The following is a 14,997-nucleotide window of genomic DNA, read 5'->3' as shown; positions in this document are numbered from 1 at the left end:
AGTTATTATAAAATTAATTTTTGCTAATTTGGAAAAATGAACTTCCCCCCCAACTTTCTTGTTCTTTTCAGAATTTTTAAAGCATGAGAATATAGAATGTACTCAATCTATAAGTGCAAGCAAGAATTCAGAAAACACTTTTTCCTCTAGAGAGAAACAGCCTGAGAGTCCTGAGATCACAGTGTCCTTTACAGAGAAAGAACACCATGATATGGGAACCTCTGAGTCCTTCAGGGACAAGAAGACTAGTCATAAAGGAACTGCTTGGGCCTCCAGGGAAAATGAAAAGGAAGACAACACACCCAAAGTCACATCGCCTGAATATGAGAACACTGAATATGAAATTCCAGCAACTATTGCTTATTTACAGGATGGACAGAACACTGAATATGAAATTTCCAGCAAACCTGAATATGAAATTCCAACAACTATTGCTTATTTACAGGATGGACAGAGATACGAGGAGCCAGATGATTCTTTATACTTAGGAAAAGAGGAATATCTAGAATCTGCTGAATACTTTGAAGATGCAGAACCCACTGTGGAAGAAGAGGATTATAATGACTCAGAGCACAGTGTTTATGATGGCGAGGAGGATACTGCATATTCAGAAACCGCACACTTCTCAGATGAAGAACAGAGCTATGAAGATTCAGAAACTGGCATGTTATTGGAGGAAGAGGGGGAGGAGGCAGAGGAGGAGGAGAAAAGGATTGAAGGTATGGGAATGATATGTGATAATTAGTTGGCAACAACTTATTTTTAGGTTTCCATGTCATAATGGGGAGAAGGGGTGAGGAAAGGCACCGATGTCAGCAGAAAAGCAGTTACTCAGAGATTCTTTATGCCTGCCTAACCTGGGAGTTCCTTAGAGGCAGGTATTGACAGAGAGGAGTACCCAGGACCTACACAATGGTGGACAGTATACCCAAAAATAAATACTGATTGTCAGCTTATAGGTTTCTACAGTCACCACCATGGTACGTATAAGTTGCTAACCACTAATTTTAGGTGTTATCTTCTATTGCTCAAATTGAGCCTCTTCTGTCCTATTAGTGCCTTTATAACCAATGAGATATGGAGGTTATAGGCCTAACTACTGAAGTAAAAATCAGAGAGGAGCCTGTGATGAATGGATAAGAGCCCAAAGTAGTGTTACTTGACTTGATCTAGTCATAAATTGTCATCTTGGTAAGGGAAATTAGATCAGTATCTTTAATTGGAATATTTCTGAATGAAAATTCAAAAACCAACAAATGCTTCATTTGGAGAGGTATTGTCCATGAAAATAAATATCACCAAGTACTGAGTAGAGGAGGGAAAGGTAACTATTCTCTCCCATTCAGTTCACATACTGGGGATTCATCATCTGGTCCTAGGTAGGAGAGAGTAATGTCCTCCTCATCACACTTTGTTTTAGTTTGCAAGGGCTGCTGGAGTGAAGTGCCGCAAGTGGAGAGCTTCATCAGCAAACAACACAAATGTGTTATCTCAGTTTGGAGGCTAGAAGGGTGACATCAAGGTGTCTACAAGGTTGATTACTTGTGAAGGCTGTCAAGGAGAATCTGTTCCTAGTTTCTGGTGGTTTGCTGGAAATCTTTGGCATTCTTTGGCTCTTAAAAATATCGCTCTTATCCGCCTTCATCTTCACACCATGGTCTCCCTGAATGCATTTCTCTAGGTCCAAATTTTCCCTTTTATAGGACATTAGTCATAATGGATGGGGGCCCACCCTAATGACCTCATCCTTTTTTTTTAAAGATTTTTATTTCCTTATTTGACATAGAGAGAGCACTAGCAGGGCATAGCAGGCAAAGGGAGAGAGAGAAGCAGAAGCAGGCTCTCTGCTGAATAGAGAGCCTGATGTGGGGCTCCATCCCAGGGTCCCAGGATCATAACCTGAGCTGAAGGCAGACCTTTAACCAACTGAGCTACCCAGGTGCCCCCCCCCTAATAGCCTCAGCTTAACTAATTTTATCTGCAATGACCCTATTTCCAAATAATGTCACATCCTGAGGTACTGGGGTGAGGATTTCAACATATGAATTTGAGGGGTACATAATTTAACTCCCAACACTAATCTTGTCCCATCCCTGTATCTTCCCAGTCCATAGTCATTTCTAGGCTTCATTCTTAATTTTTATTTATTTACATATTTCACATATTGTATAGGGTTGACTTAATTATTATAGTATCATCATTATTCTGCAAAAACCCCTTTTGTCTGTTTATTACATTTTTATTCATTCTCCATTCCTCCATAGGTAACATTCTAATATTATGATGTGTTTCTTGCATGCTACTCTTTAGTTTGTATGATCTTGTTTTCTGTATCAGTTATTTATTGCAATAGTGCTGCATAACAAAGCATATCAAAACAATCAGAGTGTCTGTAGTTAGTTAGGCAGCTTTTATGGTCTTTCCTGGGTTTATTCATGTGTCTCTGGTCAGCTGGCTATAGGCTAGTCTGTCATCTCCTGGCAGACTAGTCTGGACTTATTCTCAGACTAGATGGGGCATATTCTTATGGTGAGGACAGAAGAGTATAAGAGAGAGAAGATGAGAGAGAGGGAGAGAGAGACAGAGACAGAGAGGAGGAGGTGTAGGCTTAGAACTATCATGCCACCTATATTAGTTTCCTAGGGCTCACCAAAGTACTACAAAGGTACACCAAGGTACACAAAGTATACCAAGGGTGGTTTAGAACAATGGGAAATTTATTGTCTTACAGTTATGGAGGCCAGAGATCTGAAACCAAGGCGTTAGCAGGGTCATACCCTCTCTGCGGGCATTAGGAAAGGAGTTGGTCCAGTCTTATCTCCTTCTTCTCTGGTAGCCTCAGTTATTTCCTGGCTTATAGATGACCATCTAATATGTGTCTTCAAATCATTTTCCCTCTGTGCATGTCTCTGTTTTCAAATTTCCCCTCTTTGTAAGCCTATCAGTCATACTGGATGGGGTCCCAACCTAATGACCTCATGTTAACTTGACCTCTGTAAAGATTTTATTGACACATAAGGTCACATTCTGAGATACCGGGGACTTCAACACAATTTTTTTTGTGTGTGGGGGGAAGGGGAGAACCACAGTTCAACTCATAACACCATCACTTCTGCCACATTCTGTTAGTCAAAGTATGTCACAAAGACAGTGCAAATTCAAGGGCTAGGGAAAAATAGATACCACTTCTTACAAAGTAATATTTCAGAAAGCCAAAACATATCCAGAAAGCCATTAACTGGGGCTATTTTTTGCAATCAATCTAACACCTTTAGTGAAACATGTCAAGAAAAGTTTCAATAATAATGTAGTTATGATTTACTGTGTAATTCTAATAGCTAACCAATCCAATCTAGTTGACTGGAGACATGTGGCTGTCCTCTGTAATATTTATTTGTCTATACAGTTAGGGACTGAAAAAAAATCCAAACTCATCTGATTTATTTTTTTAAATGTTTTATTTATTTATTCATGAGAGACAGAGAGACAGAGAGAGAGACAGAGACAGAGGCAGAGACACAGGCAAGGGAGAAGCAGGCTCCATGCAGGGAGTCCGATGCGGGATTCGATCCCAGGACCCCAGGATCATGCCCTGAGCCAAAGGTAGGTGCTAAACTACTGAGCCACCTGAGGATCCCCCCAAATTCATCTGATTTAAAGGAGAAGAGTCATCATGCTTTTTGTTATGCTAAATTTCATGACAAAAAAAAAAAATCAGTGTCAAATCTGTGTCTCAGGAAGGCTTACGGTGTTGCTCTATGTGCCCTGCACTGTATAAGGTCAACTTGTATATAGACTGTATCAATCTACTCCCTTCACTTCCTCCTTGTAGTTGAGTTCATCCAGTGGTAGGAACCCATAGATTTACCATTTCCTGTGCCCTTTCTCTCTTCCTGAGGGTCCAAGTTTTAATGTGATGTTTCCCATTAGCCTGAGAATTTTATTTATTACTTCTTGTAGTGCACATCTGCTGGTGGGAAATTCTTTTGGGTTTTGTTTATTGAAAAAATGTCTTTATTTTGCTTTCATTCCAGAAGGATATTTTTGCTAGCTATAGAATTATAGATTGGCCATTTTTCTGTCTTCAGCACTTTATAGATGCCATTCCTTTGTGTTTTGGCTTCCATTGTTTCTGATGCTAAGTCTGCAGTTTTTTGGTTGTTGTTGTTGTTGTTGTTGTTGTTGTTGTTGTTGTTGTTTTAAATCATTGTTCCCTGTAAGTGTCATTTTTATTCTGGCTGATTTCAAGATTTTTTTCTTAAAATTTTTTTAGCAGTTGACTCACATATAATTTTCTTTGTTTTATCTTCCTTAGGGTTTGGAGAGTTTTATGAATCTGTAAAACTTTTATTTTAAACCAAATTTGGAAAATCTTCAGCCACTATTTATCCAAATAGTTCTTTCTGTTCTGTTTGCTCCCTTCTCTCTGAGACTACAAGTACATGTATGTTAAAGTTTTTGATATTGTTATGTGGGTTCCTAAGACTTTATACATTTTTTATTTAATATTTTCCTTCTCTATCCATCAGATTGAATCATTTCAATTGCTAAATCTTTAAGTATACAGACTTACCTTCTGTAATTTCCAATCTGCAGTTAAGTCCCTCTACTGATTTTTAAAAATTTAGATATTGTGATTTTTAGTTCTAGAATTTCTATTTTGTTAATACTTTTTGCTTTATCCTGGAGATTTCTATTTAATCATTCATTATGAACTTATTTTATTTTACATTCTTAAGAGTAGTTAAGGCTTTAAAATTCTTACATGCTAGGGGCACCAGGGTGGCTCAATTGAATGTCCAACTCTTGATTTCAGCTCAGGGATGATCTCAGGGTCATGAGATTGAGCCCTGCATTGGATTCTGTGCTCAGTGGGAAATCTACTGGAGATTCTCTCTCTCTTTCTCTCTCCCTCTACCCACCCTCCCCCCCCACGCCCCCCTGCCACTCACATATATGTGCTCTCTCTTTCTCTCTAAAATAAATAAATCTTTAAAAAATAAAATAAAATTCTTAAATGCTAAATCCAATATCTGGGTCAGTCTCCATGATAGAGTATTGGTTATATGTTCTATTTCTTCCTATGTTTGTTAAGTTTGGATTGTGTCCTAACTATTGTGTTATCATGACAGGTTGTAGAGACTCTAGATTGTTAAATATCTCCAAAGAGTCTTAATTTTTTTTATCTGTTTTAGTTTCCAGTTAACCTAACTGGACTCAAATTCAAAATTTTCTTTTCAGTGGGTGTCAGCTAAAATCTCTGATCATTTCTTTTTGCCTTAGCTGGGCAATTTTCATGAGTCTTAAATTTATAATAATGTATTGAGTTCTAGATACTATTGCTTTTTAACTTTTTTCCCTTTATCCAACTCTGTGCTTATTGACTGTATCATTGTTGCTGTGTATAAAACTTACTTTGTTGCTTCTTGGTGGTATCCCAAATGAGCTCCATAGTAGCCCTGTTATTACCTTGACAATACTAGGCATCTTGGCTTGGGCTGTGTGGGTACTGGTTTTTGTGCTGAAGAAACAGAGGATTGTTGTCCAAAGACAAGATAAGTGATAGGCAAGAGCAGTGAGCAACCTTTCACTGTCTCCTCTGGACCCTTTTTGGTAGCCTCAACTACTCCCTCATCTTCTTACCCCAAAACATATTCCAACCAAGCAACTTTTAGACCACCCAAGGATTTTGTTGAGTTACCTTTGTTAATTCTTAAAATCTATACTTTTTGCTCACTTCTGTTGTTTCTTCCAGCCAATTAAAAAAAAAATATATATATATATACATATATTTATTTTAGAGAGAGAGCACTGGAGGAGGAACAGAGTGAGAGAGAGGATCTCAAGCAGATTCTCCACTGAGCCCAGATCCCAATGCAGGACTCAATCCCACAATTCTGAGATCACAACCTGAGCCAAAATCAAGAGTCAGATACTTAACCAACTGAGCCATTCAGGCAGCCTTCTTCCAGGTTATTTTTATAGGGGACCCAAGAATCTTATGCTAGTTCGCCATCTACCAGGAATAGAAAATGCTCTCTGGTCTTCCTTCTCTACCAAGCACTGTATCTGTATTCTCAAGAAGTGGTTGGGGGGGGGGGGGTAATATTAGAAAATAGGAGATCGGGAGAAATTAGGTACAACACATAAATTTTGAGAAAAGTTTATTTATTTATTTTTATTTTTTTTTTTTGAGAAAAGTTTAATGGAAATAAAATCTTACATTTCTCCAAACTTTAGCAAGAGATGTATTTAAAAAATAATTCAGTATAAACCTAGAAAATTCCTCATACATGTATATCATGAATTACTAACAACGTTTTTCATTGCTGTATATAAACATTAATCAAAAAATTGGAAAACCTAAATGATCATCAGTAGACAATGGTTAAATAAGTAATGGTCCCCATCTGAATCATGAAATATGATGGATTAGCTAAAATGAATTCAGTCAGTCTGTATATAAAGTTATTTAGAAGAATTTGCAAAGTACCATTAAGTGAAAGAAGTTTAAGAATCATTTGTTTAGTATAATATAATTTATGTAAAAATAAAATAGCATCCACTAAACCAAATGATATATTTCTCTATATGCATGCGTACTTATATCCTTGCATGTCATAAGGATGGGAAGCAAACATATGTAACATATTGAAATCTGTCAGAAGGAAAGTGGAATTGGCAGAATGGCAAAAGGGAACTTTCACTTTATTTGTGTTGTTCCATCTTTTTACAATGAAAATGTTAATTATTTATTTACTTAATTTTAAAAGTCCGTGAAAGAAGCTTAGTCTCTGAATGTAACATTCACCGGGTATCTTTTTCCTTACAGAAAGAAAAAAAGTGTTTAAAGATGTCCTGTCATGTTTGAACATGGACAGGAGCAGAAAGCTTTTGCCAGATGTTGTTAAACAATTCTCCTTAGATCGAGGATGTATGTGGACACCTGAGACTCCAGGGGACTTAGCCTGGAATTTCCTGATGAAAGTTCAAGCTCTGGATGTGACAGCCAGAGATGCAATCCTCAGACACAAGTTTCCGGGTGAGGATGGCAAAGAGGAATTGCTGGCTGGAATAGAGAATTTGGAAGTTAGAGACATACAAACCATTAATCCATTGGATGTTCTTTGTGCCTCTATGCTCTGCTCAGACAGCTCTTTGCAGCGTGAAGTCATGTCAAACATGTACCAGTGCCAGTTTGCTCTTCCCCTGCTCCTGCCAGATGCAGAAAACAACAAAAGCATCTTAATGCTAGGAGCCATGAAGGACATTGTGAAAAAGTGGTCAACACAGTCTTCAGGAGGGCCTACAGGGGACACAGAAAAGTTTCTGAAGACGCCTGTCCTCTCCTTTGTGCGCCTAGGACACTGTAACTTCTCCAAGTCCAGAATCCTCAACAGACTGCTTGATCCTGCCCAACTGAAATCACACAAAATCTTTTTCCATCAGGATTTTACTGTCCCAGTGCTTCCCCGACAAATCTCTGATGGCCTGGTTGAGATAATGTGGCATTTTCCGGATAGCAATGGTCCAAAGAAAGACCTCAGTTTTTTCCAAAAGCCTGTTGCTCTGGCCAATCTTCGTGGAGACCTAGAAAGTTTTTGGACACAGTTTGGTTTTTTGGTGGAAGTTTCCTCAGCTGTGTTTTTTTTCACTGACTACCTAGGTGAGAAGGAATGGGACTTGCTAATGTTTTTAGGAGAAGCTGCCACTGAAAGATTCTACTTTGTTCTCAGTCCCCAAGCCCAGGAGAGTGAAGAGGTTCAGCTTTTCCAGAGGGTTCTAAATTTGAAGCCATCACAGCTACTCTTTTGGGAGGGGGAGGAAGCTGGAGAGAGAGGAAAGAATATGGAGCATCTTCAAACTGCTCTGCAAGAAGTGACGTCATCTTCACTCAGATGTGTGTCCATGGAGGACATGGGCTCCCTGGCCAGGGAGTTGGGAATCCAGGTAGACCAAGACTTTGAGAACGTTCAGGTAATTCATAGTTGCCCTAGTGAAAACTTGGCTAGAACAGCTAGAGATGAGAGACAACAAAGACACAGTCAACCAGAAAGCTCACCTGAAGCTCCAACTGAGATGCCTGTAAGAGAGCCTGGGGCTAGCTGGAATCCTCAGAATTTCCACCATACCCCAGTATTCTTGCCTCATCTGGAAAATTCCTGTCCTTTACCAACCAGAATTGGAGGTAACTTTAACCATGTTCCTTTGAAAGCCCCCTGGGTTATGGGCTTCCACTTTGGGTCAGAGCAGAGGTCTAAGTGGTTCCGTCCCTGGCCCTTTCAGAAAATGAGGGACCGTGGTCGAGGTGAAGGTTTTAGATTTCAGTACTTCCAACCCCAGAGGTTTTATTCACCCGAAAGATTTATGAAATTTTCAAGAACGGCTTGGAGACATCACATGAATACATTTGGGAGACCACTAAGACCTATGTTTCAGCATGTACAGGCCTGGCCTAAGAGACCACAGACAATGGGAGCTCTTGAAAGATCTGGGGCAGTGGTCTCCCATGTAGGGCACTTCCATTCCCTGGGTGTACAGCTAGTGGGAACAGTTGGGAAGCCACAGCTTAAGCATGCCTACGTCCAGAGGACACAACCAACTAGGGCAACTGGGAAACTTATGAAAACAATATCCCCAAATGAAGGTCTTTACCCTCAGGCCTCTCAACCAGCAGGAGTCATACAAAAGCCTTTAAGATCTGCTTCTCAGCAAGGAGCCAAACTGAAGACACAGGATGGACCTTCAAATCCAGCTTTCCAAATGGGATCCTATCCCAAGTCCAATAGCAAATGTTTACCCAGCTCTCAGTTCCCATCCAACCAGCCCAAGCCATCCCAAGTCAAGCAATCCCAATCTATGCCCTCTCAACCCAAACCCACTCAAGCAAAACCCACTCAGTACCGGCCTTCCCAAGCTAAACCCTCCCAGCCCAGACCCACTCAGCCCCACCCCTTCCAACCCAAACCCACTCAAACAAAACCCACTCAGCCCCAGCCCTCACAAGCTAAACCCTCTCAGCCCAGACCCACTCAGCCAAAGCCCTCCCAACCCAAACCCACTCAGCCCCAACCTTCACAAGCTAAACCTCCTCAGCCCAGACCCACTCAGCCCAAACCATGCCCACCCAAGCCCTCCCAATCTAAACCTTCTCAGCCCAGACCGACTCAACCCAAGTCATGTAGGACCAGTCCTTCACAGGCTAAGACATATAATCCAAGGGCAGGAAAACGTTAGTTTTCATAGTTGTTTCTAGAGAACTATGAGACAAATCCTTCACCCCAGCCATTGCTATCATACATTAACCTAAAGAAGAAAGGCAGTGATGATAAGAGATTATCATCATTAGCATGACACAGAAAAAAAAAAAAGATATGCACAGCCTAACTGGTATCATTAAAATATCTGTAAGAATTGTGTTCACCAAAAGGAAAAATATGAAAAGAATTGAGAATAGAATCAAGCAGTAAATAAATTAACTGAATCCAACCTTGAGTATTAGGTAGTATATAACCTGAATTCGAGGAATGGGGCTGTTGAGATTACTCCATAAAATAAGGCTCACGCATCTTCAGTGTTGCAAGAAAAACTAGATGTTGGCTACTCCAGAAGTATCTTGGTCAAAACTTTTTGGTTCAGTATCAGCCACCAAGCAGATAATCTTGTTTGTTTGGGATGTTTAAATCATTTTTACTTCTGATGACAGCTCCAATTTGCTTGGATAATGTAACTCATTTGGCCTTTACATGCAGAAATAATGAGCTAAAAACCAATGAAATAAATGATTTTGCACTAACTTGGGTATGATCTGTGAATGTTTTATATGTAAATTATTTGTAATAGTTAAGATAATTTGGCTTATTAAAAAACCTATCCTCATGATTTCAAGTTAAAATGTATAATTGAATTTTTAATTTTAGAGTTACAAAGCTTGTAGAAAGCATTGCAATGTTTAAGAGAACTTAAAATTCACAAAATTTACAATTTTACTTTATTAGATTCATTACTATCCTAAACATTTGGCTAAGTTCTGCCAGTTACAAGCATAAGTGAAAGGAATATATTAAACTTAAAATATTTAAGTTTAATTAAGTTTGTAAAAGATACCAAATATTAATAAAAGACCACTTCAAAGATTGATATTAAAATTCACTAGATTTAGAAATTAAATAATGAGATTCGTAAGTTGGATTAAGACCTCTGGTTTTTGAACTCATAACTCTTATAAAATTAATACTAGTTTTAAGTACTAAAATGGCCCCACATTGTCTTCATTGGGTTAATTTTTTTTTCTTTTTCAAGGATGCCAAGGGAAAAAATCATATTGATAAATAGATGAAAAACGATCTTTGAAAAGGAAGAACTAATTTCTGAAAACATTCTCATACTACAATAGGCATCCTTCACTTATGCATGTTTTAAACAAGAAACTATTGAGTATTTAGAGGGTGTTAAATCTTTAAAGTTACTGTAAGGATGAAGAAAGAAAGGATTATGCATGTAGGTTTTTGTCTTTATCTTTTCTTTCTTTCTTTTTTTTTTCCTTTTTTTTTTTAGAGATTTATTTATTTATTTATGATAGACATAGAGAGAGAGAGAGGGAGGCAGAGACACAGGAGGAGGGAGAAGCAGGCTCCATGCCAGGAGCCCGACGTGGGACTCGATCCCGGGACTCCAGGACCGCGCCCTGGACCAGAGGCAGGTGCTAAACCACTGAGCCACCCAGGGATCCCCTGTCTTTATCTTTTCAAGAGAAAAAGCATAACTAGTGTTCATAACTACAGAATCTTTGGTGTAAAAGTGGAGTTCCTCAGTGAAAATAATCTTGTTGTTTAAACTTTTGAAATGAGCAATACTTTGTGATATTTTAAAAAACATTTTACTGAATCCTTCTTCAAGATTAGTTCCTGGAGAATTATTTGTCACCAACAGATTCTGTATTAGTCTGGGTCTCAACAATACCCATATGGTACATTCAATTTGGACACTTCGAGGAGAGATTTCATAAAGGAACTATTTATAAAGGGTTGGACAAGATGTAAAAACAGCGCAAAAGAGAATGAAGTGCCATGGATCTAGTAAAAGTAAGGCACATTGCCCACCCTAAGATCCAAAGGGAGAGAGGGGGTAGTGTTTTCCCTAGTCAGAAGAGCTGTGTGGGAAGGATCTTGGGGCTGGTTGGTTGAGGGGGACAACAGGCTGCAGTGACCTGCAGGGAGCTGCCCAAGAGAGTATGTACTCCACAACTTGGATCCCCAGTGCATCCCCTAGGCCAAAGCCAACCAGAAACCAGAGAACAAGGAGTCCACCTAGGCAGTTCGTGTTGGCCAGTCTTAGGGTTCAAAGCAGGGTAGAAAGTGACTCTGGAGGGGCAAACAGGTGCTGCTTAGCAGATTCCTCCCTTTCCATCTCATTCTTCCTTTTTTCACCTTTCTGCCTTCTCTTGCATTTATTTCTTCAGTAGGAACTGAGAAGACATGGAAAGAGAATGAGAAATCCTGCTATGGTCATGAGATCCTATAAATCTGTTTCCTCTTTATTATAAAACTATAAGCTCATATATAGTTTCAAAAATGCAGAAATAGGCAAAGAAGAAAATAAAATAAAAATAGTCTGTGATCTCATAACTCAGAATAATTGGTAATGTAGTCCTCTAACTCACTAATAACATTTTCATATATTTTTTCTATGTAAATACATTTACAGGGGCAGCCTGGGTGGCTCAGCGGCTTAGCGCTGCCTTCAGCCTAGGGTGTGATCCTAGAGCCCCGGGATCGAGTCCTTCGTTAGGCTCCCTGCATGGGGCCTGCTTCTCCCTCTGCCTGTCTCTCTCTCTCTCTCTCTCTCTCTCTGTCTCTCATGAATAAATAAATAAAATATTAAAAAAATAAAAAATATATATATTTACAGGTATCAATCAGGGTTGAATGTGGCAAAATCAAATACAGTGTTGGGGCAGGTAATATAAACAGTATGAAATATTGGTTTTCCAGATGTCTTAAGAAAGTGTGAATTTAAGACATAAAATATAGTTTAAGGGCATCTTTATGTAATACACAAGTTTGATTGTTTTAAGTCACACATGCTAAAACTCAGAACCATTTATTTTATGTGTATTATTTACCAAACTGAGAGCATTCAATTTGAACCTGACTTTTTTTTGTTGGTAGATTGAAGAGTCTACCCAATGACTTAACCTTTTTCAACACCTGAAAGTCCTTTCTTAAACACCTTAAATCAATTTTTATTTTATACAGGACTCCAAATAAAGATTACTTTTTTTTTCAACATTGGAAAAAGCATGTTCTTTGTTGAGATGCTTAAAAGGAGTATAGTCCAATGTGATACAGAGACTGGCATTAGGGGCAAAGCTGCCTCATAAATTGTACTAGCCCCCCAAAACTAGGCTTTACCCACATGCATGGTGACCTTCTGCATTTCCTTACGTCTTAGAATTTTTTATAGTCCCCTTTGTGACTAAGGTATAGGTTTCTTTTTATTTGCTATATAGGGTCCATGTAAGCAAAGTGTCTATTGGGGAGGATAAACATGACACTGACCGCCATGGATTCAGAAATCTGATTTAATGGGTGGCTCTAAGTGGTAATTGGTTAAGAGTAGTTTTCAGGGCTTGTTAGGATAAAGGCTGAGATACTATAGCAAAGGGCAGACAAAAATCTAGTGGCTTAAATAATATGCGAGCTAATTTTTCCTTCCTGTAACAATTCAGCCTAAGCTGGTGGAGCATCTCTTTTCGGGGTTAATCATGAGCTAATGGGATCCCTGGGTGGCGCATGCCTTTGGCCCAGGGCGTGATCCTGGAGACCCGGGATCGAATCCCACGTTGGGCTCCCGGCATGGATCCTGCTTCTCCCTCTGCCTGTGTCTCTGCCTCTCTCTCTCTCCCTCTGTGACTATCATAAATAAATAAAAATTTATTAAAAAAAAAATCATGAGCTAAGTTCCTTCCATTTTGTTATTTCATCCCTTTGGACATTGTCCTTTTCTTCACGATTGAAGCCACTCTCTCATTTCCTTGATGCAATCTACAGAACATGAGGAAAGCCAAATTCCAAAGAGACCAACCTGACTTAGGTTAGAGATGAGTTGGAAATTGCGTGCATCTTTCAATCACACCCCATTGGCTCAAACTTGGTCATATGGCCACATGTAGCTGTAAATGAGGTTGGGAAAGGTAGTCACCAGCTGAGTGGCCATGCATCCAGGAAGAAGGAGAAAAGCAGCATTTTGCCAAAATATCATAGAATATCAATATCAGAGAGAAGCCCAGAGGAGGAAGATAGAGTCACCAGATTCAATCCTAAAATGCACATCAAATATTCGTTCTTACTACTTCAATCATAATTTTTTCTCAGTTATTATAAGATATAAATTATTTTAGTGATGGAAAGGGGTAATAATTGCCTGAATTAAAAGGATTTTGAGTGATTTTGCAGTGAAGATTTTTAGATTATATATTCTTTTCTTTTTATATAAATAAAATGTTGCTACTGTGATCCGGGTATTGCCTGCCCCTGAGCCTATATTATGCACAAGGGCCGAAATGTTTTCCATCATTCTATAATAGAAATATAAACTAGACTGTTCCCTAATCCAAGGTGTCAACATTCTATACACCCTCTTGGTGAGTTTCCTTAAATTCTGAAACAGTGATTATATAATTTGAGCATGCCTAAAAATCACCAGAGGTGGTTTTTAAGATTGCATATTATTAAATTTTCCCTTAGAGATTGATAAAGTCTAGGGTAAGCCTAAGGAATGGCTTTTTTTTTTTTTTTTTTTTTTTTTTTTTAATGTCAGGATGCCCACTGACACTGAAGATCCTGAAGATCCTGGGGCCACATTTTGAAAACCCAGATCCCGCCTGAGCTGCAAACCTGTTTATTTGTGTTCAGAGAAAGACATTTTCATGTGGACCAGGAATTCAGTCTGGGATAATTTCCTTGCATTATCATTCTCATTAAAGTCATTATTCATCTCCTGCTGGAAAATTGTGCCCTAAAAAGCTGGTGCAATGAGGTGATAATGAGGTAAAATGTTTTAGCCATTTAAGATTAGGACTGCTCTTTTCCACCTATAGGTTTCTACATCTAACACTTCCCATTTTGTTGGCAGGTTTTGTAGCTGATTAAATTTAAAAACACATCCTTTTATTTTCCAAACTGTGCTTCTTTCTCTTTGCTCCATGGTTAAGACTTGTTTTTGTTTTGTTTTGTTTTGTTTTTTCCCCTCTTGAGCCTCAGCCCTTTCTTCCTCTTCCCCAATGTCACTGGTTTACATCATATTATTCTTTCACTAATGGCAGAATGACTTTGCTAGGGATTGATGCAGATGATTTTTGCCTTGGGTCTTAATTTGACACTCCCCTGTCTCTGGGTCTCGAAGGCCAGATCAATTTCTCTGGGTTGGCAAAAGCAGAGAGAAAGGAGAATAGATCAAGATACTGAGATGTTGTATGTGTCCTCTAGATGGGCCTTTGGCCCTACCCCCCAGTCTTTGGTAAATTCCCCACTTCCACTTCAGGACTCAAGGGTGAGCAATACAACCCAAAGGGAGATTGGAATACTGTGAGCCTTTAATGTCTGTCCCCTTTCCCAAGATAGGATTGGGTTAAGGGATCAGATAAGAGAGAAGCAAATACTGTTAATAAAAAAGTACATTAATTAGTACTTCAAAAAAAATCAGTACTTAAAAAAAAGAAAAAAAGGCAAGGAAATTGGCCCTGACTTGATAAAATGCTCAAGACAGGCTCTGTTGTCCTCTTGAAACACACCCTGCCCAGGGCTTCCAGCACACTGCTCCTGGCTCTTCTCCAGCTAGTCTTCCTCCTTGCACCTCACTGATCCCCTGCCTGCCTTTAACTGCTGCACTTCCTCAAGCAGCTCCTGGCATTCTTTTTTTTTTTTTTTTTTAATTTATTTATGATAGAGAGAGAGAGAGAGAGAGGCAGAGACACAGGCAGAGGGAGAGGCAGGC

The 14,997-nt window shown here is 39.1% G+C and overlaps 1 protein-coding gene across 3 annotated transcripts in view; it reads left to right on the top strand.

Moving 5' to 3' along the window:
• The window catches only part of CARD6 (caspase recruitment domain family member 6), a 40,350-nt gene extending 30,554 nt beyond the window's left edge, over positions 1-9,796 (top strand). For 2 of the 3 annotated variants that reach the window (XM_035714903.2, XM_025436301.3), the window contains exons 2-3: positions 151-719; positions 6,833-9,796. In XM_035714903.2, coding sequence (XP_035570796.1) covers positions 212-719; positions 6,833-9,237 — 2,913 coding nt within the window. In that variant the 5' untranslated portion in view covers positions 151-211 and the 3' untranslated portion in view covers positions 9,238-9,796. Of the gene's footprint in view, positions 1-71; positions 720-6,832 lie in introns of all 3 variants that reach the window. The other variant, XM_025436298.3, reaches the window with a different exon arrangement.
• Positions 9,797-14,997: the final 5,201 nt, after the last annotated feature.

The sequence above is a fragment of the Canis lupus genome, chromosome 4 (genome assembly GCF_003254725.2).
Source record: "Canis lupus dingo isolate Sandy chromosome 4, ASM325472v2, whole genome shotgun sequence".
Classification (NCBI taxonomy): domain Eukaryota; kingdom Metazoa; phylum Chordata; class Mammalia; order Carnivora; family Canidae; genus Canis; species Canis lupus.
Note: the sequence above shows the minus strand (reverse complement) of the source record. Positions and strands in the feature narration are given on the sequence as shown.